Here is a 26,090-nt window from a genome sequence, read left to right on the forward strand (position 1 = left end):
ATAACTTGAAACAGGTTAAATTCACCTACAGACCGCACAACTTATCGACTAGTTATTGTAAGTAACCTGGTGTGGTTGTTCTGAACATTTTTTTGCCAGGGAGAAATGACCCACCCCACCACTTCACCGACTGCAAAGGGTCCCTCTATCTTCGCACCAGAACCAGTCCGCAAGGGGTCGCCGAAGCACTCATGGCTTAGAACCAGTAGCATAATTGACTTCCAGACATCCTGCTCTAGGCTCTTGCTTCATCAACAGTTTCACCACTCCACGAGGTTGTGTTGTGGTGAAGCTTTTATTTCGCATTTGGGATGATAGTTTTATTTGGAATGGGGCAAAGAGAAATTTGTGAAGTAGCATAAAATATCAACGAAGCATTTGTTATAGTGTACAGCTCTTATACTAAAACATTCTTCCCGGACCCGAATTACATATCTTGTGTTTCTCTCGTGTTTTTACTTGCACTCAAGTCCAACGCCACATGCTTCTTTCAGCAGTAGTATTAACATCTTCGCTGTCTACCGTTGCATTTCTGGAGAATTTCATTTCCAGACACACTTATTGGGTGTTGGTCCCCAGTTCGTACGCATCGTTTCCTCACTTTCAGAACTAAACTCAAAGTTAGAACGTACACAGAGGAAGTAGACTTTCTAGCTGGGTTAATTTGTACCACGACCTTCATTTACCACTTTAATGAAAGTTTACCGAGCTTCCACGCTCAACCAAGCGGAAAACAGGACTCATCATGTGAAATTTTTTGTACACATGAAGTAATTTTCTTCATAACAAGAATTACAACCAACGTAAATTGAGAAAAAAGATTATTTCCAGAAAGGACGATTCAGACTTTCCAATGAACCGAAGTTCTTTACCCCGCCCCCTTCCTGGTTCCTGACAGACACATTTCCTGCCCTCAATGGTATTTCATTATTTCAAACTTGGTTTATTAGCAAGATGGACCACCCCCGCAGCGCTATAAGCCCACAGATTTCTTCTGTAGTCGAAGTGTTTTCTTGCAACAATAATTATCTGGTACTTTTACGTGCGCAGAAATTTCCCCGTTTTGAGTTTGACCATCATTGCATTGGCCTATAACATTTCTTTGAAACAAAACAGAAAACGAAAAAAAAGGGAACTCTTATGTAATCATCTTGATATTTTCCAAAAATGTTCCCGCGCAGGGTGCTTCCGGCGGTTACAGTCACCGGCTCTCTGAATCAGCGGTGTACGGTCGCGGGCAGTTCATGTATGTGACGTTCAAACTGATCCTCTTGTCTTCATTCTTCTTCTCGAGGCTGGTAATCACACTAGCCACATCCGTTGCAAGCCTTGCGAATGCGGGACGCTTCCTAGGATCCAGCTCCCAACATTGAAGCATGATTTTATACCTGTACGTGAGAACAAAGAAGATATAAAAATTTAGAGAGATGATTGCTTTACGCTCATTACACAAAGTATCAATTACACACATGACGATAACTATGTCGGTAGGACAAACTTACAACTGGTCGGGGCAGAAATAAGGCTGCTGCATCCTACGTCCATCCTTAAGAAAGTTGAGCATGTCCCAGTTGTCGACGTGCGCGTACGGTGCCGCTCCACGGGTTACCAGTTCCCATAAGAGCACGCCGTAGGACCACTGGGTGAGGCAGTCAACAGGCTGGCTCAGCTTCATTTGAGCAACTACGCATTACTTTCTACACATTTAGGTTAGCAGCCATACATCTACAGAGCGAGTTGTAGAAGGCCCATCGTCAGATTTAGCTAATGTGAACAAACGAAAGATACCCGTAGTGTTCTCAACGTATGACTCGGATTTATAGACATGAACGTCGTACCATCTCTCGTCAATGACAGTGGCGGCTAGTTGTCATATATGACTCCCGGTTCTGCACAGCCGAGGCTCATTTGAATATTCTTTCAAAGTTACACTGTCGAAATACAAACCGCGCGGCTTCTCAGACTGTTTCCGATGGGCAGCGTGCAATTGTCCTTGGACGTCACATGCTTTGTTGTGTGATACTTCAATTTTATCAAAGTGTTTTCGCAGGTATCTGCTCCACGGAAAACGTATAGTTCTCGATAAGCAACCTTTAACCTTTTTTCACCTATTCTGTTATGGCAGGACGCCGTTGCTGCCGCCGAGAGATGGCACCACGTACATGTGCCCCAAATGCTTAAGAATGGTGGCTGTGCATGTAATGTGTGAAACAGCTTTGTAGTTCGAAAACGATCAAAGTTTATTTATTTATTTATTGCATAGCTGCATCGTCCTATTAGGCCTTACAGCAGGGGGGTTACATACGAAAATATAGAAAGTAAATACCCTCCCAAAGCGTGCTAAAATAGATAGTTGTCCAAAATGTTTACATCAGGCGATAGGGCATTCAATTCTCTAATGGCTCGTGGAAAAAAAGAATACCTGGAAACATAACCGTCGTGTTATTTTTTTATGGGAACAACAAAGATAGATCGTGTCATTTACTAACCCTGCCATGTTTAAAGTGAACTACCTCTTGAATGTAATCGATATTTTGGGTAGCTCTGTGTAAGGGCAGACTATGCTGCAATGAAACCATTAATTACGAGCAACGTTTAGTCGTCGCAACGCTTACCACGTCAGTCTTGTGATCGTAGACTCCGGCCTCCAAGCTCTCTGGAGACATCCACTTCACGGGCAGCTTAGTCTTTCTGTCTTGCTCGCTGTAATAATCTCTCTCGTAGATGTCTCTCGACAGACCAAAGTCGGCTATTCTGACGATGAGATCTTCGCTGAGCCTATTCACAAGATGAGAAAGCTAGCCTTGAGATGACAGCATACATGTGTCAGTGAGTGACGTGACTTACATGCAGTTCCTAGCAGCAAGGTCTCTGTGCACGAACTTCAGGTGTGCCAGATATTCCATGCCTCTGGCCACGTGTATTCCAAACGTTATGAGATCTCTTAATGTTGGTCTCTGTAACAATGAAATAGAATTGGAGAACATGTGAAGACCTGAAAAGACTTGGCGCGAACTTATGCATGAACAGGACTCTGTGAAAGGCTTCTTGCAGTAGTCATCGCAGCATTAAACATTATCTTTTTCACATTGTCGTTCTCCTGTACTTGACGCAATATTTTCAAGGGGGCAGCAAAGCAACTATTTCTGTGTAGTTGTAATTTGTGAACGTTTGAGATAGCTTTTACTTGGAACCGTTTTATTTCTTTTAAGGATAGGAATGACATCAGTGATAGTTCAGTTTGAATATATATCGTATGTAATCCCCAACGTTATCTACAAGTCACACACATTAGAGATTTCTCCATGAGCTGGGACAGCGTTGGGGTTGGAGTCTCGGATACGCATCTTGAGTTATCGTTTTGTTAACTGGAAGAGAAACTTGGATGAGTTTCGTCTGAGTGATCACTGTAATAAGCCAAGGACGAAGGAAAGAAGAAAAAGGCAGCACTGATGTGGTGTTCTTTTTCGCTTATGTAAATGTAAAGAAGATACAAGAATAAACACAAACACTAAAGAACACTGCAGAAGCACCCCTTTCATCCGAAAAAAAAAAAAGAATGCAATTGCGAGGAGACACCGAGTACACAGGTGCAGAAAAAGAAAATAACAAAAAAAAAACTTGAAAAAGGGAGGCAAACAACCTATATTATCACCTGGGAAGCACCTACTCACGTACACGTGCGCCAAAAACACGCATAAGAAAAAAAGTAAAAAACATACTACAATTTACATTCAATCATGACTGATCACATCAACACCCTTCTTTTCCGTTTTGGTGTTAAAGCTTTTCGGTGTCTTGCTATGTGATTCATGCTTCACCCCTTGGGAGAGAGAGAAAGAGATACAACATTTATTAAGAGTCCGGCGATGAGAAATAGGGGCGGGCTCGAACCCTGGTCTAGGCATCGGCCGCGAGCCCTTGGGCTCGGGCGGCTTCCTCGGCTCGCTGGACGGCCCATAGTTGTTTCAAGGCGGAGCGGAGCAGAGCCGCCTCCCAGCGCGTCCTGCGGTTCGAGACTGCCTCCTCGTTTGTACTGCTGACTGCGTCATTGAGACTCGAGCACTCCCATAACATATGCCCCAGGGTTGCCCGGGAATTGCATGCTTTGCATTTATCTGTCGAATACAGGTCAGGGTAACAGAGGCGAAACATCACTGGATTTGGAGAAGTGTCTGTTTGAAGTTGTCTCCATGCAACTGACTGCTTCTTAGTTAATTTGCTATGTGGTGGTGAGTATTTACGCCTACTGAGCTAGTAGTGCTGCGTAATCTCACTGTAGCTAGTCATACGTTCTTCCCACTCCCACACTTTTCCGCGTGTGGCCTCGGTAGAGGCGGCATCGGCATGCGCAGCTGCTCGGCTCGTGAGCTCTCGAGCCGCCGCGTCTGCCGCCTCGTTGCCGGCCAGAGGGCAGTGCGTGCGGGCAGGTGTCCATATCACAAATGTATCATTTTAGAGGCTAAGCTCTTTATAACGACACCCGTTCGTCCCTCGTAGCTGTTGTAGTGTGTAACAACTATAACATTTTGACCTCCAAGGTGGTGCTGGTGAAAAATTTCTTCTCTGCGTTGTTGAACAATATAAAATTGTGCTCAATGAACATGCCAAGGGCTGCTAATGGGGAATTAGAAACAGGAGCATTCGGCTTTTAGTTAACGCGCACGCTGCGATACCCATTAGCAGCCATTGGCATGTACATTGAGCACTATCTGACAAGAAAGGGTTGCTACGTTATACTCGCTGGGTGTAACCTCCTTAGTTTTAAAAAGGTTTCGTGAGCGTTGAGCCGCCGTGCCACGAATACAATGAACTGGTATGTACCGTGAACTCGAGGTGGTTAAAGGTGAGAAGTAGACGCGAAGCGCAAGCCGTAATAAAGTAAAAGCCGAATTCTCCGGTCTCTCTTTTCCCATTTGCAGTCTTTGGAATGTGCATTTAGCACTATCTGACTATCTGACAGGAAAGGATTGCTACGTTATACTCGCTGGGCGTAACCTCATTGGTTTTAGAAAGAAAGGTTTAGCGAGCGTTGGGCCGCAGTGCCATGAATACAGTGAACTAGTATATACCATGAACTCAACGTGGTTAAAGGTGGGCAGTAGACCCGAAGCGCAAGCCATAAGAAAGTGTGCGTGTGCCGCCTCTCGTTTAGTCCTGGGAATGTCTGCTGGTTGGAGGTGCTTCTATATGGGGAATATATGATGAAAAGATGCGAGATGGTGGTACTTGGAGTGTTGAATAGATGGACGAACGGACACACAGATAGATGCATGGATGGATGCATGAACGGACGCAGGGACGGACGCACGAACAGACGCACGCACGGATGGGCGGATTAACGCATGTACGGTCACACAGACGGACGCATGGACGGACCGAAGCAGGAACGAATGGACGGACGAATGCTTCACCCCACTCTCCATAAATCACTCCGTGAATATGCTGCCAATTTTTTGTTTCGTATTCTTTCCGCGTTGACCGTCAATATTCGCAGCGCCTCCCGGGACACCCGGCCGTTAGCATAGTTTCGTATCGCCACTAGCGAGTCGCTGATCACTATTTCGGCCTCAGAGATGGTCACCGCAAGGGCGATGGCCACCTCCTCGGCCGTCTCTGCGTGCTGGGTTTTAACGTAACGCTCGTCTTGCATCTGCCTTCGTGGTCGACCACCGCAGCCGCGAAGCCGCGTTACGCGCGTAACGAGCCGCGTCAACGGAGACCGCTTCTTTGCACTTGCCGAATTTCTTCTGCGAATCCTGCGCCCGCCTGTTTCTCCTGCCAGCGTGATACTCGGGGTGCATATTTCTCGGTAACGGAGGGACCACTATTCTGTCCCTCACCCTCGCAGGCACGTCTTCCTTTTCTCCGTGTTGCGTATGATATCATATGCCTAGTTGTTCGAGGATGCACCTGCCCGTTTTCGTTTTTGAAAGTCGTTCGAATTGGGCTATGTTGTGCGCTTCTACCAATTCGTCGGGCGTATTGTGCAATCCTAGATCCAACAATTTCGCCGTGCTCGTGTTTTTTGGTAATCCTAAGGCTTGCTTAAAAGCTTTCCTGATTAAGCGTTCTAATTTTTCTTTCTCGGCAACCTGACACCTGAAGTAACGAGCCAAGAAAACATTTTGAAGCGTAAAATTGGTGCTACGTAACGGTCAATGATGCAAATCAAATCGACTCATGCAAACATTACAAGCTATATGTTGCTGTCAAGCCACCGAGGTAGCTGCGTATGAATGGGAAGTGTACCACATGATATAAGATCGAAATCAGAGGTTTTATTACAAGGAGGGGGGGGGGGGGGGCAAAAGTTTTAATAAAATCTGACCCATGTGAAAATACACTTGAAGTTTTTCGTTTGGTGAAAAAGAAGTGGTGGTCCTTCATATTTGGTTCTCGTTAGGTCACACGAAACCCCGCATTAGATATATACAGCGCGTATAGGAAGGATCTTTACAAGGATGAAGGAAGGTCAACTAATTTATTCGAGACTGCGGAAGGTTGGCTACCCTGCACTAGACAAAGCGAAGAAATACTGTAAGGAATGTTGGGAAGGTCTGCTGTGGATACCAGCGACACATCGTAGGAGCTCTTCGCTCAATACCACACTTCAATAGTAAGAGTAAGTGAGCGTTCTTCATTAGTAGTTGTCTTTAGTAACCTTGCCCGTTTGAGCTGTGGTACACAAGACCACAGTCACAAAATATAAACTGTGAAAACTTTTTCAGTCAAACTACTCCATCGTGGTGTGAAGGGCAACTACTTGATTGTCTTAATAGATGGACCGTGCCATAAAAGGTGTTCGATGGCTCCTCGAAACCACAGTTGCTGTTAACATTTTCAAGTACTCTAAGAACAATCGGTTGTGTATATTTAATGCAAGATACAGGGGTATATATGACATTGGTTTTCACTAGAACAAGTTTTCATTTGACTTTTACGCTTAAGGGCATCATTGTGCAAGTCTGTATTTGATTACGTTACGAATTTCCGTCTATTCTTTTCTGCAATCCTCAATCATCATCATCAGTCTGACAACGTTCAATGTGGGGAAATTGCATCGCACATATTTTTTGTCCCTCAACCCGGCCCTGCCTTGCCTGCAGTAATCTCCGCAAACTCCTTAATAACAGCTGCCTATACCTAACTTCCTGCCCCCCCCCCTCCCCCTCACGTGCTTGCTTTCGTTTTAGTTCAGTGTGTCAACTTTAATGACCAGCACTGGCTTTGCCTTTGCAAGACTTTCACTAAGCCTCACATTTCCTTCTTAATTTTCACTAAGACGTCCTTTAAACGAGTTTGTTCCCTGGCCCACTTTTGCTCCTTAAATGGCCTGTAAACCACTTAAGGTCGAAACCACCTAAGGTCGAAACCACCTAAGGATGAACACGGAGCCGTGAGGTATTTTGGAATGGTGCAGTAACACCGGAGTGGGACACGTTTGATTATCGAAACCACGGCGATCACTACTTTCACTCTCCCCTGCTTTACCCTCCGCTTGTATCTTTTCCCAAGCCACTTTGTCAACTCACCGAGCGCCTCTCCCATACCCCTTCCAATCTCGCGTGGCATACGTTATCGCTGATACGTTGCTTGAAACACCGTCTACTTCCGGTTGCCGCGACTCCGTCGTCGACTTCGTCAGTTGCGTTGTAGCTGCGCGCTCGTTGGCGAACTATGGAATCGTGGTGGTATGGACCCTGCGTTGAGTAAAAGTCATCGCAAAACAATCAGATTTAGTTCGTGCAGTTTTTCTTACGGGCCGCAGTAGCTGATTCGTGAGCGGGGGCATGCACGCGGGCAACACGACGAAAAACAACCAGAAGCGCGGAGAGCTGCTTGCAGACTGACCGGAAGTCATTGCCTCTTGCTCGACCAATCACATCGTTATTGAATCGGCGCGTCAAAGGTAGTGGAACGGTGCGTCACGTGGAGGCTCAAACTGTCCGGAAAGAAGGAGGGATGTTTTCTTGCAATTTGTGGCGTGCAGGTGGCTCGTAGCGCTGCCACGTGTAGAATCGTTGATGGCGACTTCATTCTGCCCAAGACGTTCGCGTTTACGTGAATTGTCTGCAAAAAAATATCAGAGGTGGATTACGGGTCCTTTAAGATCAATCTTATCATTATTGATTCCATGATAGATGTATCGTTTTCAATTTATTATAAACAATTTTTATGAATCTACATTTTACGAGCCTCAAAATATGTTTAAAGTCAAGTGCCGATCGCCACTGCTAGAAGATAACCTTTGCTCTTCAAGCAATACTCTGGAAAATTGCACCCCCTTTTTAGTCAACCGGGTTTTACACTTGCGGGGCTGTTGCACCTCAACCACCGGGTGTGTACCCTTGTGACGAGGCAAGACACCAACATTGATGTATTTCAACAAGTTATGGAAATACGGTGCGCAAACAGAGCCAGTGAAGAATTGCGGTATCATTCTTCCTTCCTCGGTTGTTGTGCTTTGAGCACTCCTAATTCTAGTGAAGGTGCCCCAAAACCACGAAAGCTGCTTGTACAATTATTTTGAAGTATCGCGTCTCGTGCTAGCCTGTCAGCCTACGCATTCTTAACGATGAACCTGACGTTCGGTGGACGCCCCGCCACAGAAATCGGAAGCCGCTGCCGTTTTCATGCGCTAGCTTGAAAGAGCTCGTTTCGAAGGAATTCCTGCGTCGGTGTCGGCGTGGTGTCGTTGGTTGTGAGCGAAAATTCGTCATCTTGTCCGTGACTGAAAAATCGAGAAAGATTCAAGTAAAAGTTATAATAATTTCCGGGTCTACGTGAGGATTGAACGCAGGCCATTTGTGTGGCAAGCAGATGTTCTACCACATAGCCTTGCGTCTTTACAGATCGGCAGACACTACAATAATACCCCACATCTACGCGTCTGCTTGGAAGTACACTGAAAAGAACTTGCTCTGCTTAGACAGCTTACTACTTTACATACACATGCTTTACAAACACAGGTGTTCTGTATACAGGTTTCACAATACTTGTAAATATCCCCCCCTCCTAATGTAATACCCTCGTCATGAGGTCCCTTTGGGGATTTTTCGGAATAAAAAAAAATAAACTGGTTATATCACAGTATCATTACATGATTCACGCATACATTTCCAGAGGGCATCGAATCATGTGATTATGATTACGACTTCATTGTTTAAAGCCAGCCACCCATTACGAAAGGCACACATGTTACTTAGTGTGTGTATTCCCGTAAGACCACTTGGGCGCATAGCAAGTTCGAAAAGCTTGTACACGCATAATCACAGAGTTTCGCCCCACCACGGTAGTCTAGTGGCTAAGGTACTCGGCTGCTGACCCGCAGGTCGCGGGATCAAATCCCGGCTGTGGCGGCTGCATTTTCGATGGAGGCGGAAATGTTGTAGGCCCGTGTACTCAGATTTGGGTGCATGTTAAAGAACCCCAGGTGGTCGAAATTTCCGGAGCCCTCCACTACGGCGTCTCTCATAATCATATGGTGGTTTTGGGACGTTAAACCTCACAAATCAATCAATCACAGAGTTTCTTATGTATTGTCACGGCGTTATGACGTGGACGAAGGGAAAAGACTCGATGCTTATCTGAAACTGTTTCGTAGGTAGAACTTGCGGCCAGGAAGATAAAGTTCCGTTTACGGCAATACACGTGCACTGATAGCCGTCGATCAATTCACAAGTGGTGAAGCGCGTCGGCATTTATACACGTACCGTGAAATATTTTAGCGTTATCGTTAGCGGCGACGTAGGTTCCAGAATATTATAAAATGTTCGCGAAGTGGGCGTGATCTTAACAAAAAGATTACAGTCTTGAAGCTCCAAGAACGCTGCAGATGTGGTTTGCGCTAGCAATCGCCGACACTAAAACGGGTTGATATCAAAACTTGAGGTGGGAATGTGGCATTGCCGTCCTCTGAAAAAGACATCATCTCGAAGCTTTAGCAAATGACCAAATTCCAATAATAAAATAAGAAAACAAACAAACAATAGGCATGGTCAAATTACATAGGTCCTGACACTTGGAACGAAAAGTGGCGAAAACCTATTTCCAGACGCATCAACGCAAGCTGGCGATTGAAGCGCGACTACGTGAAAAGGAGACAAACAATCAAAACCAAAAACTCTTTCTCTCTCTCTCTCTCTCTCTCTCTCTCTCTCTATATATATATATATATATATATATATATATATATATATATATATATATATATATATATATACATATGAATATAATGTTGAAATAATCGTAATTTTATACATGTCTAAGATAGCTATAAATTTACTTTACAGTATATCTGACTCCTGGCTAAATGGTTCATTGCTCCATCTTTTTGGTCGAGTGCCATAAGTGGGGGTCGTATCCAGGCATATTTTCTCAGGGCTTGTGCTTAGTTCTGCGCAATGCTGGGTTAACGAGGCATCGCTCACTTTTGCGTTAGGGTCTCCCGCGTACCTTCTGTAGTTCATTTATTTGCTGATGTGCTGTTCACTGGTGTGGCATTTCAAAGCTGGACTAGCACAAACAATGTGTAGATAGCCTCTTCTGTGACTGCCGTCTGCCTTCGCTGGCGCACGGCTGGCGTGTCCTCGGTTTTGGCGATGGTCAACGCGACACGGTAAGCAAGAAGGCGCCGTACTCTATACGGTTGCAAAGACGATATTCTCAAAGCTGCTGTCTCACTGCAGTGGTTTTCCACGATTGGGCAACGTGAGTTTTCGTAACATTATGATATTGTGCTCATGAACAGATGTGTCAAAAATTTATCTGCGAAGATTTGGGTGTAGATTTCAAGTACGCGAATCTTTTATTGAAACAACCTTGCTTCTCAGTCTTTCTTGTCGGTCCTGCTTTCCTTACGCCCAAGCAATTAGTGAGCCATAAGACGAAATGAAATCGCGTATTACTATTGAAATGAAATCGCGTAGACTATTATTCTAGCACCAGAGAAGTGTTTCCTAAGTACAACATTATTAGAATTGACAACCTTTATACTTTTCGTTTATTACATACTGCGCGATATGCTTCTGAATCCCTCAAGAACTATATAAAACAGTTGGCATTGTTAGAACGTCGTAGAACTAATGTGAACACAAGGAACCCTGAGACATGGTCAGTTCCATATTTCAGGACGCACTACAAACATCAATCGTTGGCATATAACCTACTATCTACTTTAAATAAATATAAAGACATTGACACGGTCAGTAAAAAAGACTTCCGCTTATATTTCGTTCACTTGTAATGTCACATACTGTGACATTCTGTGTAATTGAATTGTGCGTAATTTATGTTGTTTCTTTAACACAGTCTTCTGCTTACACGAATTTCTTGCTGTGTTATATGACCAGTGTTTTTCTTTTATTTTGTCCCGAATAGCTAGTATTGCTACATTGGTACGGTGTTATTATTTTCTGTTATTATTATTTATGTTTATTACTTATGCTATAGCCGTATTTTATTGTATGTAGCACTTTTATTTAATTATTTTTTCAAAACTTTTTATGCACATGTATTTATTTTCACTTTTTCTTCCTGCAATCTTCGTGCTGTAAATCCATGTAAATCGCTGTATATGTACATACGATATGGTATTCTGTTTTACTTGTTGGTTTTTCCGCCACTGCACCGGACTGCTTGCTGTTACTGCCCGGTATAGTCTGGTCGTTGGGTCTCGTCAAGCTACTTATGTAGCTTTTAACCCAACGCAACCATCCAGTATGTATAAACTGGAAAATAAAATTGAAATTGAAATTGAAATTTATAACGGCACGTAAAAGTTCAGCAATTAAGAAAATTTTCAATTTAGCGCCATGTAGGGCAAAGTCCGATGTCACTACCACTTCCGGTGGTGACGTCATATCTTATTTTTTGTTCACTTTTAGTTGTACCCTCCATACGTAGATGACGACGGTGGCAACGAGCCGCCAAATACTGGATACATGGTCTTCTATGAAAGATACGCTACCAGTTTACATATACCTTGCAATAAGCACAAGCAATAAAGCGCAGTAACAACGAAATACTGTGCTCAGATTCGCGCATGGAATGACTTGATGCGCATGGCATGGATGACTTCAGGTTGTGCACAGCGCCATTGAGAGTTCGTATGGGGCATGTTATTTGTAGTAACGATGTAAATGTGAAGAAGTTATAGCGGACGAAAAGCTCGTAAAAGATCACGCGCTTCGTGATGCCAGCCCCGACAGAAAGAGACAGCTCTGCACTCACCGTTATGGCTACTAGAGGGGCCCTGCAACACTTTTGGGACAGCCTCATTTAGCACCAGAACGAATGTAGCGGTGATTACTGAGACGAATGCACTAACAATGATGAAAATCGGTCCACGGAAAGTGAAGTCATGAGTCTTCAAAGTCAAGAACTCGAGCAGATGACGACGAGAAACGTTCTTCGCATTTCACTCGCCTGCTGACGTCAAAGACCGCTTCCAATCACAGCGCGCGTCTCATAAAGACATTCCAGAAATGTCACCTCATAGTGGATTTCACACGATACCCCGCCACCGCTCTTTTTTGACGGTGTCGTTAGTATGGTCATTACGAACCACGTGCGTCGGGTAGCAAGCGATCTCACGGTCACATTGTGTAAGATACACACATACGCTTTGGGCAGGGTCACTTGTGGGCTTGCTATCAAGACGCGTTGTAGACGGCCACACCGGTACCCACCGCCTGTTGTATTTTTGGTTCACTAAATACGTGGCATGCATTTCCACTTTTATTCGCCGGCGTACCTTAGCCTCGCTCGCAGGCAAAGTGTTGTGTTCGTTGTTCTTAAAATACATAATTTCGAAACACGAATGATTCATTTCTGAAAAAAAGTATAAAAAAGGTTTTTGCTGTTTTTATCATTCACTCGTATGGCCTAGCTACCATCATATGAATATTGCACGCTATTTCTCGCGTGAAGCCAATCAAAAGAGAACGGTGTTTGTCATCACGTCGCATGACACGATGTCACCTGTGTGTCACCGTAGTCTGAAATTAAGAAGGGAGCCTTCATGTGTGCGCGTCTCCTCGGATGGGCGCACATGAAGGCTCCCTAAAATTAAGATAGTTTGTCCCGTGAATTAAAATATAACAGCACTGATTTCGGCGTTGTTATGTGCACAACAACATCGGCACGTTTCACAGCTCCAGAAGAACCGACGAAATATGTGGGGTGAAACAGTGTCGTAGGGCCTCTTTAGGATGCATTCACACTTGAATTTTGAAGCGAAAATGAAATTGCCGGAGCGGCCGCAAAACCACTACCGCGCGCGCCCAGAATGCTCGCATTCGTTCTGCCCTTGATGCAGCCGCTGCCATCGCTACTTTGCGAATTAATCAGACTTCCCCTGCTTTCTGAGTACTAAATTTCGTGCAAAATATCAGTTATTCTCACAAAGTAATAAAAATAAACAGCTCGCACCATTTCAAACGTTGCTTAGGGAGACAAGCTAGCAGAAACGACACGAGCGAACACACCGGAAGCGGCGGCAGCGGATTCAGATGGCTGTACACAAACACGAGACACGTTGGGGCATGCCGACTCGCTACTGCTGCACCGTCTAATTCTAGAGTTCTCGGCGATCGTAATCCAAACCAGGCTCTCGATGAACGCGTCCTTGTTGAGGCCGTCAAGCTTAGTTGTGCCGCACGGGTAGTTAGCAATTTGAGCCGATGCGAGCTACCCCGACGCCTTTGCTGCCATGTTGAATCTGCGGCTGGCTGGTTAGATCACGTGGTTTGACTTAGCGCAGCCAAAGCCGTGAAGCGTAAACCCTATTCGCTTTCGCATGGCGGCAAAATTTGTGTCGGATCGATTTTTGCGCGCAGGCCACGTGGTGTGGTTTTCCGGCCGCTTGGGTAGCGAAACAAGCTAGTTTCTGGAGAGTTTCGCCGCCATCGCTCTTTTCAAGGTCAAGTGTTTACTTAAGCTGCATTCACACAGCAAACACGATCGTGGATAGATAAATCACGTGACATGTCGCATAATTCAGATTCCTCCGCAACCAGCATTCAAACGACGTTCACGCTACAAGCGAGCATTTCGGCATTGCTCTCCGAGGATACCAACAGTGATTCGAGCATTTCACGAATCGGTCCGCGGGGACCAAAGCGGAAATGCAACGGCTGACGTATGGGGGCGTAGTGCGCCATCCGCAGGCTCGAATCGCGGTTTGGTTGGTCGTGTCAGTACAGTTTTACTAAACTCCCAGGTTTGAATGTATATGTAAACCTTATAAATGGGGACGGAGGAATGGCCACCATTGTAGTTCAGTTGGGAAAGCATTGTATACGTTATTCAAAACTCGCAGGTTCGGTCTCCGCCAGGGCGAAGACACATTTTTGTCCGCCTTAATTTCATACCGTCTATAATTTATATTTACTTCTAATAACATTGCCTATACGTTCCTTGGACTTTTTGCCCACCATTCCCAATTAAGGTTTTGTCTAATCAAAACAAACCTGCCCTCAAAATTCCTGTTTCTTTATTTTTATATAATACACTAAAACATGAAGGCGAGTTCTAATTATCTCATACTCTCCTATACTAACAAATGTGGCGCAGAATTTTGTATATCTAATATCTTTTAAACTCACTTATGTAATGTGGAAGTTACAGTTAAAGTGCAGTTTACTGAGAAATTCAAAGCTTCTAGTGAACGAAGGCTCTGGTGATCTGCAAAAACACTTGTCTTACATTATTCTCGTCACGTAGATAGGAGTGCAGGTCTCCGTACTTCATGTAAGGTGTGATGACCATGAGTCCATCTCTTTCGTCCAAGCAAAGACCGATAAGTGGAAGCACATTCTCGTGATTGAAATCTTTCATGATCAGCGCCTCCTTCAAGAATTGTTGGCTATCGCTGTCACCACCACGGGAGTCTGAAAGCCACAATTTAATTATGAATATATAACACCCCACACACATAGGTCGTTGTATTCCGCATGTATGTAATAAATTTTCACATTACTATTTCGTGATTTAGTGGTGTTGAAGTGTAATTAAACGGCAACCACCATATGGAGTTCAACTGTAGACAGCATTTCTGCGAGAAATGTTTTACAGTAGGGATTTGTTGTACTCAGACATTTTTTTTTTGCATTTGACATTTCTGTTAAACTACAGAGCTTGACCACAGTTATGCCCGAAACCTTTATTATGCTCAAAGAGCCTTGCAGAAATGGAAGCGTGTTGTATGAATTTATTTAAACGACTCTTCATTACCACTTTTTTTTCGTCGGTTATTGAAGTTGTACTGGAGAAACATTCGTTATTTTTGCAGCTTTCACCTTTTTTTGAGGAATACGTTCTCTGGTTATTTACTAGAAATCATACCAGTAAATATAATCTTAAGTGGATTCGGTACGATTAGACAGAAGCAATAGCATAATACTAAACTAAATGCATTCTAAGTGAATATGATAAACTTGTGCACATACATTGTCCGACTTACCCTTACCTTCCTGCCATTGTGAAGCCTGTTCTAGAATACTGTAAAGAAAAATTCTAAGGCAGTGTTGTCTCAAGTGAAAGGTGTTAGAACTTCGGAGAATTGATTTGTTTGTATTTTGTTTGGCTTTATGTTATGTTTATTTGTGCCTTTTTGTTTAGTGTTCCTTTCTGGTATCCATCTGCTCAGTGGTGCTTTTTTGTCCTTTTGGTGTGATTACGTGATATATTGTGCCATTTTCTTTTTCTCAATCAAGACTCTGTGATTGGCTTTACGAGTATCTGTTTTCTGCTCTATGGTCTTCTTTCACCTGTTCGTTGCTTCAAGCACGATGCCTTCAACTCCCACCGCGTCCTCGGTCTACCTGTATGAAGCGAGAGACCTGCAAGACGCTCTCGCGAGACGTGAGACGGTGACAGGGTATGGTCCTTTAGGATGCTCTGTAGTTAAAGCTACGAAGACGGGCTAGACGCAACCACGTAACAGTATTACAGTATAAATTTCAAAATCCAGACTAACACCTATCTTTCCTGCCTTCACGCTATCCGTTTTCTTTAGTTGTTAATGGATGTTGCTGTAACAAGCCTAACTCTTCAAAGAACCATTTATGGAACAAGTTGACGAGTTCGAAATCAACGAAAGCGAAGCACGAAGCAATATCCCGCTAATTTAGTGTATATGAAAAAATTATAAAACATTCAGTGCAATCATAGGGCAAACCACTTCGTGTTAATAAAGCATGGTCTTCAACTATCGTCAATATTCGCCAAACTCGTCCAAATAATTTATAACTTGCAACTTCGCGTCGTCAGTGGTCAAGATCTGGCATGTATGCCCTGAACTGCAACTTGGTATTGTCAACAGTCAATAGCTATTATATGTGAGTCGCCGTGAACTGCTGTAGTGCTTGCCATTATTTTATCAAATGCTATTAAGTAACATGATTGAAGCACCGTGGTAGTATGCGAACAAGTGAACGTACTCACTGTTGTGTAGCGTCTTGATTGCAACCCTCAGCACCTCCTCCTTGCCTTGAAGTTCCAGCGTTCCCCGGTAGACGCAGCCGAAGTGCCCTCGCAATAGAACAAAACAAGTCATATACAACGATCGGTGTTTAAACTTGAGTCAGTTAGTTTAGTGTGACAAATTCCTGAATTCATAGGACAAATACATAAGTAAAAAAAACGGTGTGATGTATTTTCTTAATTTCGGGTTATTTTGTTGAGAAAGAAAAGAGATATAAAAATAACTGTTATTCAAACAAAATAAGTCACTATTTCATTTTCGATTGATTGAACTATAGCTCATTTGTACCAATGTAACAACTATTATAGGAAATTTGTAATGAACACTATTCTATACCCGCATAACTCTATCTACATCGGTTATAGCGTTTGGTGTTATAACATAATAGATAGAGTGTATGGTGAGTATAGGAGCTACGTGTGGTAATTCTATAGCATATGACATGTCTGATTTAAGTCAGGTTGTGGTTCGGGTGCTTGCACTCACATGTGTTAATCTGACTATATAAACACGAGTTACGTCAGTGACACACAGTCAATAACCACTCACGGCGTGCCCCTAATTGCAAAAGGAAGTGCATGGATGTCGGAACACTTTGGCGCAAAGCCGGGCCTATTGCAGGAGCAAGGTCTGAAGAAACTTGTTTAAAAAAAGGACTTTTATTTGGGACATAGCCTGTGCCTATTGCAAAACGAAGTTTTCGCTTTCTTTTTGGGGAAAACTTGTTTTTGTTGCAAAATTATTTCAAATGAAACGCTGGAGTCGAATGTGAGTTGCACAGAGAGCGGTTTTAATTCCAAATAATCAGTGTGGGTGTGGTGGTTATTGCGTGAATCCTGGATGGCTTCGACGGCCTCTTCACTCCAGTGGAAAGTTGCACTGGTGGAAACGAAGGTTCCGTTATAGCCTGGCGCTTTGTCACTCGTGATAGGAAAGTCTTCAGCGCCGTTTGCCTTGTCATAGAGGCACTCGTTTCCGCGTTTTCTTTCGTAGGAGGTGAGGAATACAAGTGAGTGGCACCCACGTGTGGGAGACTAAAGCAATTTAGTTTGTTGTTTAAATTGAGCTCGCATCATTTTGTCCAGCATTTCGTTTTGCCCCCCAAGTAAGATGTTACAAAATATATTTGCGCTTAGGGTTTTGCACGGTTCGGCAAGAAAAAAAATGAAGAGGAAAGCTGAGAGCTTAACCTCATATGAGCAAATTATTCGCTACCCAGCCCTGGGTTGAGGCAGTATTGCCAGAACAAAGGGTGTTGAGAGAAAAAGCACACGTACACGTAAAATACAAACAAACACACAAACACACGCCCACACACACACACACACACACACACACACACACACACACACACACACACACACACACACACACACACACACATCCAAAAGTAAAAGCGCACCTGGGAGTGTACAGAAATGCGGCCATCGAGGGTGCGGTGGCCACATATGTACTTGTATTCACCACTTTTAAATAAAAATACTCCACTCGCGATCACGGACTTATCTGCAATTTGCCGTTTTTGATATGAAAACCTGATTTTTGTACAAAAACGTCACTTGTTATTTTACACTGCCGCATTTCGTTGTTACCTTTAATTGTTGTTTCTCATTGTTTTAGGACTTGGGTTTGGTTTCCAGTGCATGCGCATTCAGCCTTGCGAAATTCGCAGGCAACTGCATCGGCACAGTTCGCCCTTTTCTGAATATATTGAGCTAAAATGCATTTCAAAGCAAAGCAAGGGCATGCTACCAGGTAGTGCCGCACATCGCGATGCACCGCACATCGCGATGCACCGGGCACACGCTGGTAGCATTCTACACATTTGGCAAGCAGTGTTGTACAAAACCCACGTATCACCACTATGCACCTTAACATAAATGTCACTCATCCCCAGTCAGATGCGAGTTCTTTAACGTTCAAAAGGCTCAAGAGCAGTCGTGACACTTCCTTTCTAAATGTCCAGTGACCACACAGAAACACAATTACGCTGTGATGCGGCGAGCCTGGACGTTCGAGTACTTCAAAAAACAAAGGACCAAAAAAAACACATTGACAGTCTTGGTAAAGTTTACGTCAACTAAACAAATAAGGTTCTGTGTCCCCACAGGTCTCGCAAGTCGGGCACAAGTGCATCGCGGAAAGTAATCTGTAGCCACTTGGCTGGTGTACGCGCTGACCCCGACCGACTGTGATGTAAAGAAGAGGCGTGTTCCCTGGTTAGTCTGTGCTTGTCGACAGCTTCTGTATGTGTTGATGGTCTCTATAGGAGCCTTCGCTGGTCTAATCTCTAAAGCACCCCAGGCCAGCTTGTCAGCTGCCTGATTTCTCGCGTTACCCTTATGCCATAGAATACATCGATATGTTATATTTGGACAACACTGTGCAGGTAGGTAGGTAATTAGCTTTATTAGGATCCAACAAGAAATTACTGGCCCGGGCTAGGCCTCCAGGAGCTGTCGTCCGCTGAGCATCGTGAGATGTCTTCAGCGATAGCTCTGGCTCGCTGGACAGCCCAGATTTGGTCCACTGCACGTGGGCTGAGAAGGGCTGCTCGCCACCGCTCAGCCAGTCGTCCTGGGGTACACTCACGCTCGTCCGAATAGTGGCGGCGAACACTGCACTCACACTCTCAAAGTACAGGCGCCATGTCGGCTGTCTCGGACACAGTCATGCAGGTGTCGGGGATTCTCAAATGTGTCGGTCTGCAGACGCCTCAGATCAGGCGCCTGAGACCTTTCTAGCTCCATGTGGGGTGGTGGATAACGTCGTCGTGTTTTTCGGTGATGGTTTAGGATCTCGTGGAAGGTAGCCATCATGTACATGCAGCCCTGTAAGGCCTCGGGGTCTGTTATCGTCGTTGTGGAGGTATTATGTCCTCCGACCTCAGGTGCTTCGCATTCGTCATTGTGTGGCACATCAGCGGCCCTTTCGTCTACGTCACGGCAAGTTAGCAGTCTCGCGACGAAGTGGGCGCGCTCATTGTGGTTCGACAGGAGGTCCGAACTTTGGTCGCTGCCAAGCTCTCCCACGTGCGCGGGGAACCTCTTGAGAAACTTGAAAGCAATCTCAGCAGACTTCAAATCTTCGGCTCTGGCGTTTAGCATGTGCGCCACCTCGACAGATACCCATCCCTTCGTAAAGTTTCGGACCGCCGTCTTGGCGTCACTGACGATTAGAGTATCCTCGTTTCCACTATGAATTATTGCGAGGGCTATGGCCATTTCTTCTGCCGCCTCAGACGATAGGAGCCTCGCAGATCCCGTCACCAGAGTTCGTTCCCTCGTGTCGATCACCACTATGGAGAAGGCAGGTGTTGATTGGCGTTGTTGTTGCTCTCGTCCGTTCTGCTGTTGCCCTCGATCGGGCCGGGGGTATCTAGCAGCGTCGACAAAGAGGACACCTTCTCGGCTGCCTTGCTCTTTGAGGATCGCCTCCACTCTGCATCTGCGCCTTTTGGCATTGTGCACTGGGTGCATGTTTCGGGGCATATTCTCTGTAAGTATAAAATTCTTGACCGCTGGATATAGCGCGTCCTTAAGTCCCCGCATCCCGTGGTAACGAATCTCGAGGGAGTCGATGATGGTTCTTCCGGTCTTGGTGCCCGACAGTCTTTCGAGCTGCGCAATCCTCTGAGCCTCGATGATTTCGGCAAGCGCGTTGTGCACGCCCAACTCAAAAAGCCTGTAGTTGGTAGTGTAGTGAGGTACGCTTAACTGCGGACGATCATGTCGAGCTTGTTGCTTTCGCTTGTACTCCAATTGACGTAAGCAGTAACGTACGTGATGTGGCTTAAAGCATACGCCTGTATTAGTCTCACTACATTGTGCTCTTTCATTCCTTTCCTCTTAATTCGTGATTCTTCGTATCGAGTTCGTGGCGGCTGCCGTTTTCTTTTGCAGCCGGCTGACAAGCTCAAAATTGGCACCATTTTCTTCCAACCAGAGGCCGAGGTCTCGTACCTTGGACACCGTGGGTATGCGGACTCCTTTTGTCGTGACACACACGCCCGTCTGACAGACCTTGGCCACGTCTCTCAGGGGACGTCCCGGTTTCCGAGGTCTGTGGAGCAGGATCTCCGACTTGTTTGGAGCGCAGACGAGCCCCATGCCTTCGAGGTGCTTCTAGACTTTGCTTACCGCTCGCTGCAGCCTAACTTGCATACTCCCAGAGCTCATGCTCTCTTTCGTCCATATCGTAACATCGTCCGCGTAGATTGTATGGTTGATGCCTTTGATCGCGTTGAACCGCTCCGGAAGACCAATCATAACGAGGTTGAATATCGACCGTCTTTGGTGGTAACCCGTCAATCTTGATTCGCTCCTCTCGCCCGTCGAGGAAGCTGCCGACATATCGGTGGATTCTCTCCCCAAGGTTTAGCTGACTCATCTTCTCTAGTATGGCCGTGTGCCTCACAGTGTCGAAAGCACTTTTGAGATCAAGCCTGAATATGGCGGGAAGGTGCGTGCTCGGTGCATCAACGACTTGTTCTTTGATTTGCAGCATTGAGACCTGTGTGGAGAGTCCTTTCCGGAACCCGATGATATGGGTGCCAAACGCGTTTAGACTTTCGAGGAGCGTCACCACCCTATTCAGGCAGGCGTGCTCCGTCACCATGCCTACGCACGACGTGAAAGAAATCGGCCTCATGTTCTTGATTACCAGTGGCTTGCCCAGTTTGGGTATAAGCACCACGTCCACGATTTTTCATTCGCGCGGAACCCGACCAGTCCTCCAGGACTCATTGACATACTCGCATGGGTTCACGATGGCGTTGTTGTCAAGGTTTCTGAGGATCTTGTTGGTGATTTTGTCTGGGCCGGGCACCGACTTCGTCTCGAGTAGTTGAAGAACCGCTCTGATCTCGTGTACAAAGAAGTCCGCGTCGAGGTCTTCGTTAGGTATACTTAAGGTTATCTGGGCCTTCGGGGCGAGTGAGGTGCGTCCGCACGATCTCGTCCATGAGGGCCTCTGGGTCGTCCTTGTATTTGTGCCGCAACTTGGCTATCTCTGTCCGAACTGCCGTCCTGCTACTGACGTGATCTAGCAGGTGCTTCGGGATCTTCCAGGCGCGCCCCACGCTCATATTTTCGTCCATGGTATTGCAAAGCTCTTCCCATTCCTGCTCGCATAAGCGGGAACAGTGTGTCTTGATTTCGTGGTTGACTTCGATGATTTTTTTTCCGTAGCTTTTTCTTAAACTTCTGCTTGCTTACTCTGTGCTGCATCAATTTTTCGGACAGGATGAGGCGCGCCAGACGGCTGTCCACTCTGGTTGGGCCAGGGGCTTCAGTTCTGTCGCCACCCGGGCCTTCCTCTTCCCACGAGTCCGTCCATTCGATTTCTTTAGTGGCTTTCTCCACGTCTGCTAGGATTTTTTTTTGCAACATGACCTAATATCCTTGATGGGCTCTTCCATCTCATTGTCCCTGTTTTTGCGAAATTTGTCCCAATCAACGATCCTGAATTTGTGATTTGCGCTTTGTTCTGCATTCCTCTTAATGACCAAGTTGATGATTCAATGATCGCTTCCTAGGTCTTCAAACGTATTTTTCCAGCTCACCAACTCCGTGTTAACGCACATCGAGAGGTCCAGGGTCGTGTCGCGGCACGCTCACTGCCTGATTCTGGTGTGCGACATTGGCTCGTTTAGCAAGGTGAGGCCGAGGTCATTCACTAGTTCGGCCAGCCTCCTCCCCTTGGGTGAGGCGTTGCCATATGCCCAGTGTGTGTGCGGGGCGTTAAAGTCTCCGCAAATCAACAAGGGTTCGAAGGCGGCTTTCACCATTGCTTCGCGGAAGAGGCAGTCAAAGTTGTGAGTGAGACGTTTTTTCGAGGGGGTGCAGTAAACGCTCAGGACGAACAACTTAGCGGTTATGCCTTTCCTTGGTATGATTTCTATTAGAGCGTTATCGATGTCGCTCGCCACGTCCACCTTGTGTTCAACAAACGCTGTTCCCCTTCTTACAAGGATGCACATCGTGATGCTCCACCCGATGCTCTCGGAGGACGGACAGTGTGTGACGTACCCCGGAAGCTTGGCGTGGTCATAAGGCTCTTGTAAGGCAATCACACCTGAAACTTTTTTTGAAAGTGTTTTCATGTACTGCATCAATGTAGCTTTTTAGTTTTTGAAGCCTCTGCAGTTCCATTGCAAGACGATGAGTCTGCCGTTGTGCACCCGAGGCGTAGCCGTGGTTATGTGAGGGTGTTGTAGGAGCTTGACTGTGCGTGCTGTCGCGATCCCTCCGCTGATCACCAGTTGTTGTGATCCCTGGAGTGCTGTGGTAGCGTGGTGTAGCTTCGGGTTGAGGAAACGACCGCTTACAAGATGGGGATACGAAAAACAAACAAGGTTTATGGCACTATTTACAAATATTTACAGCATGAGGTTAAGAGTTCACAAACCACGAGCGTGGTGGTTAAACCTTTAGTTGGTTCAGAGCGACGTCCTGCACTCTGCGGCGCCGTTATAAGCCCTCTCGGGCTCCTCCTTCTTCAGTGGAACACCAATCACATACACACGACCGGTGCAAGGTACGAGCAGGCACGGCGCACGTGAACATCCAATTTCGAGTCAAGATCACTGCACTTAAAGGAGGCGCCAGAGAGCTCTTGCTCGTCGTGTATGTCGCTGGTCGAGGGGTCCCAAGCTTCGGACAGCAGACATCAAACGGTCCGCCAAACGGTCCGCTCAATTAGCCGGGCACTTTGTGGCGGCGGTCGCCGTTTCTTCAAAGGAATACGCTCTTTGTTGTCCCCTCCGGAACGGCTTACAGCTTCGTGGCGACAGGACGTCTCATCCGCCGGCTAGCAGGGACAATAGCTGGCGAGCATAGACATTCGGCGAGTCGGCTACTTGTTTGGGGATTAAAAGAGCGCCGCTCCCCCGTCATCTCTGGACGCTGGTTCCGAGAAAACTGGAGTTCCAGGCGTGGGAACGCGGCCCGGCTACGCTTCTCAGCGACAGCATGGCGCCTGCTGACGCCGGTCATAACAGCTTCCCCCTCGCCAGATGAGTCACGGAGGGCAACAGTCAACACTGCTGCTCGCAGGGACGACGAAAAGGTCAGTAGTTGAATGCCAGGAACTGGCCTTCGCTTGTGGCATGGTCCGGGTGATTGCCGAATCTTCGACAGCATCTCTGATACTCGACCACCTGTACAAGCAAGCACTCGGCCCCCTTCGATCAAACCAAGCCAAAAGAGGGATGGAAACCAATTTTCATTTCCTAGCTTTAACAAAAGCTCACACTCAAAACTCTCAGGACTCACTTGAGCCGAAAAACCGGACGTGCTACCTTACAAATTTACATAAGATGCACGAAAAAAACTAAAATATCAATTTTGATACAGAAAGAGCACCCCAGAATGGCGGCTGAGCGTGTCAACGTTTCCATTCAATTTGCCCTTTTTTTACCTAATGTCAAAATGATATTCTTTTTTTCCTCAAGAATCAAGCATCGCCTCACAAGGTGACTGTTCTTCGAGGTCATGGTTTGCAGCCAAGGGGACAATGGTCTGTATCTACTTTAAATTTAGCTCCCCTGGGATAACACTGCAACTGATGAATGGCCTACACAAGGCAAGCGCATTCATTTCCTGAAGCGCAGTACGTTATCCCACGAGAGCCCAAATTCTGGTGCAAGCAAAGCGCAGCTTTGCTTGATACCATTGTCGTCCTGATATAAAACAGCAGGCTCTTTTTCATCGCTGACTACTTTCATCGGTTCTGTCCCGCTGAGAGCATCAGTCAGGAACTCGGATTCAGTGAGCGCTAATTTTGTCCGAACGTCCGTCTTTGTTTACGGCCGCCCATAATTGTCTACCACTGAGACATAAAGCTCACCAGCCTCCCGAAAGGTTAACCGAAACTGTGACCTAACGGTCTACCTCAATGGTTCGGGAAAGCCCGATGATCTGTTCATGGTCACTCGATCAATCATTCATTAAAGAAAACACCAACAAAACTGAGGAGATTACACTGCTTTCTAGAAGGTTCATTTGGTTAAAGTTACCTGCTTATGCAAACGCTTCTGAGTAAAATAAACCACTGAGCTCTCCTGAGCGATCAATTACTCTAATTTCTACAGCATTGCAAGGTGCACGGCACTACTAACCAAAACGCTTAATCCATCACAGTTTGTTTAAATTCTTTCAAACGTTACGTTGTAACACAACGTGTACAACACAAAAGTAATTCTAGGTAAAAACACCTAAGAAGCAATTGCAGAGGTTTTATGCCAAAACCGTGCAATAAGATTCTCAATGCGCGCAACGGAAACTCTACCGTGTCGCGCCAAACTTAATCATTTTACGAATCACTTGGTCTGTGTTAACATCTTCCTTTAAATGCTCGTTCACTCCAAATCCACTTGACAGTGAAGGCATACGATATAACACTAAACCTTAAAAATACTCGAAAATAACACTTTTTCTCGGTTTTTACCTTACGAAAATTTTCGCATTCGTGGTTAAACTAATTCGATGCTGACTTTCAGCCCTTGGCTCGGCGGTTGTCCTTCTGAAAATTTTCCACCGCATCACGTAACTTACCAAATTTAAAGTGGCTCAAATCTGCATTCCCAATGCAACACTGAGTAACAATATTTGACACGCCCGTGCAAAAGTTACTCGAACTGACCGTTCCCCCTTTCTTAACTAGAATCTTTTAATCGCACACGATGGGGTCGCGGTCCCGGCTGTTTTGCAGCAGGCCTGAGGCTACTAAACACACGAACGTTAGGCTGTGTCCTGCCGTCACGCCTCTTTCTGCACTTCAGCCGGCTTTCTTCGGTAATGTGAAAGGGGTGCCAGAAGCAGGGGGGAAGCCTGTGCCATTTTTCTTTTGTGTTCTCCCCTACGCGGTATTTAGCCACTCTGCCCTTTCGACTCTGACCCTTCGGCAAAGGCCGCTTTCCCGAAGTTGTCGAACTGAACCGCACGCTGCGCTGGGGTGGCGTACCTCGTTTCCTCCCTCTACACCTGGCTCGCCGCTTGTGCTTCCCTGAACGCCACCATTGACGTTCCTTGAGACGGAATAATGGCCTACCCTCTCGTCTTTCTTGCGACTGAGTGGGGCCCGACCTAGGCCTGCGCAGTGACGAACGCCTCCGCTTCTTCCTTTTTCTGCGATGTTTGCAAACCAGCTCGGTATTATCGCTGCACTGCTGAAGCGTGGCGCTCTTGCTCTCATCAGCCACTGCGCTAACCATGTCTAAATTTGACAATGTCGAAAGGTCCCCCTGAGGCACGAAGAAGGTTTCCAGCCTCTTACTGGGCCCATTGGGGCTGCTGGCACCCCCTTCATCCACGCAAGGATCGTCTTCCGACATCGTCCCCACCTCCAGACCGGCCACGGCCTCGTTCTGTACATCATTTACATGGATGCATTCGAGAATATGCGGGCCCTTCTCTGGCGCAATCTGTTCCTGTCGCGCTTTATGAGGCGCCTCAGCTTCCGGCGCTTTGCGACGCGCCTCGCCTTCAGACTCCGGTGCGAGTCTTTCTTTCTTTTTGCTAACCGAGTTTACAAATCTCCTGATTAGCTCTGATTTAATAACTTCATAGTTGTTCGCGTGCTGCTCACTGAGTCGCGCAAC

At 46.0% G+C, this 26,090-nt stretch overlaps 1 protein-coding gene across 3 annotated transcripts in view; it reads right to left on the bottom strand.

Moving 5' to 3' along the window:
* Positions 1–276: 276 nt before the first annotated feature.
* LOC119173675 (hepatocyte growth factor receptor-like) overlaps positions 277–26,090 on the bottom strand; it is a 181,491-nt gene continuing 155,677 nt past the window's right edge. Inside the window, exons 15-20 of one of the 3 annotated variants that reach the window (XM_075896063.1) lie at positions 16,450–16,536; positions 14,710–14,894; positions 2,848–2,957; positions 2,616–2,778; positions 1,503–1,639; positions 277–1,388 (exon numbers count right to left, since the gene is read on the bottom strand). In XM_075896063.1, the coding sequence (XP_075752178.1) occupies positions 1,202–1,388; positions 1,503–1,639; positions 2,616–2,778; positions 2,848–2,957; positions 14,710–14,894; positions 16,450–16,536 (869 nt within the window). In that variant the 3' untranslated portion in view covers positions 277–1,201. Of the gene's footprint in view, positions 1,389–1,502; positions 1,640–2,615; positions 2,799–2,847; positions 2,958–14,709; positions 14,895–16,445; positions 16,537–26,090 lie in introns of those variants that run through there. The other 2 variants (XM_075896064.1, XM_075896065.1) reach the window with 2 other exon arrangements.

The sequence above is a fragment of the Rhipicephalus microplus genome, chromosome 5 (genome assembly GCF_043290135.1).
Source record: "Rhipicephalus microplus isolate Deutch F79 chromosome 5, USDA_Rmic, whole genome shotgun sequence".
Classification (NCBI taxonomy): domain Eukaryota; kingdom Metazoa; phylum Arthropoda; class Arachnida; order Ixodida; family Ixodidae; genus Rhipicephalus; species Rhipicephalus microplus.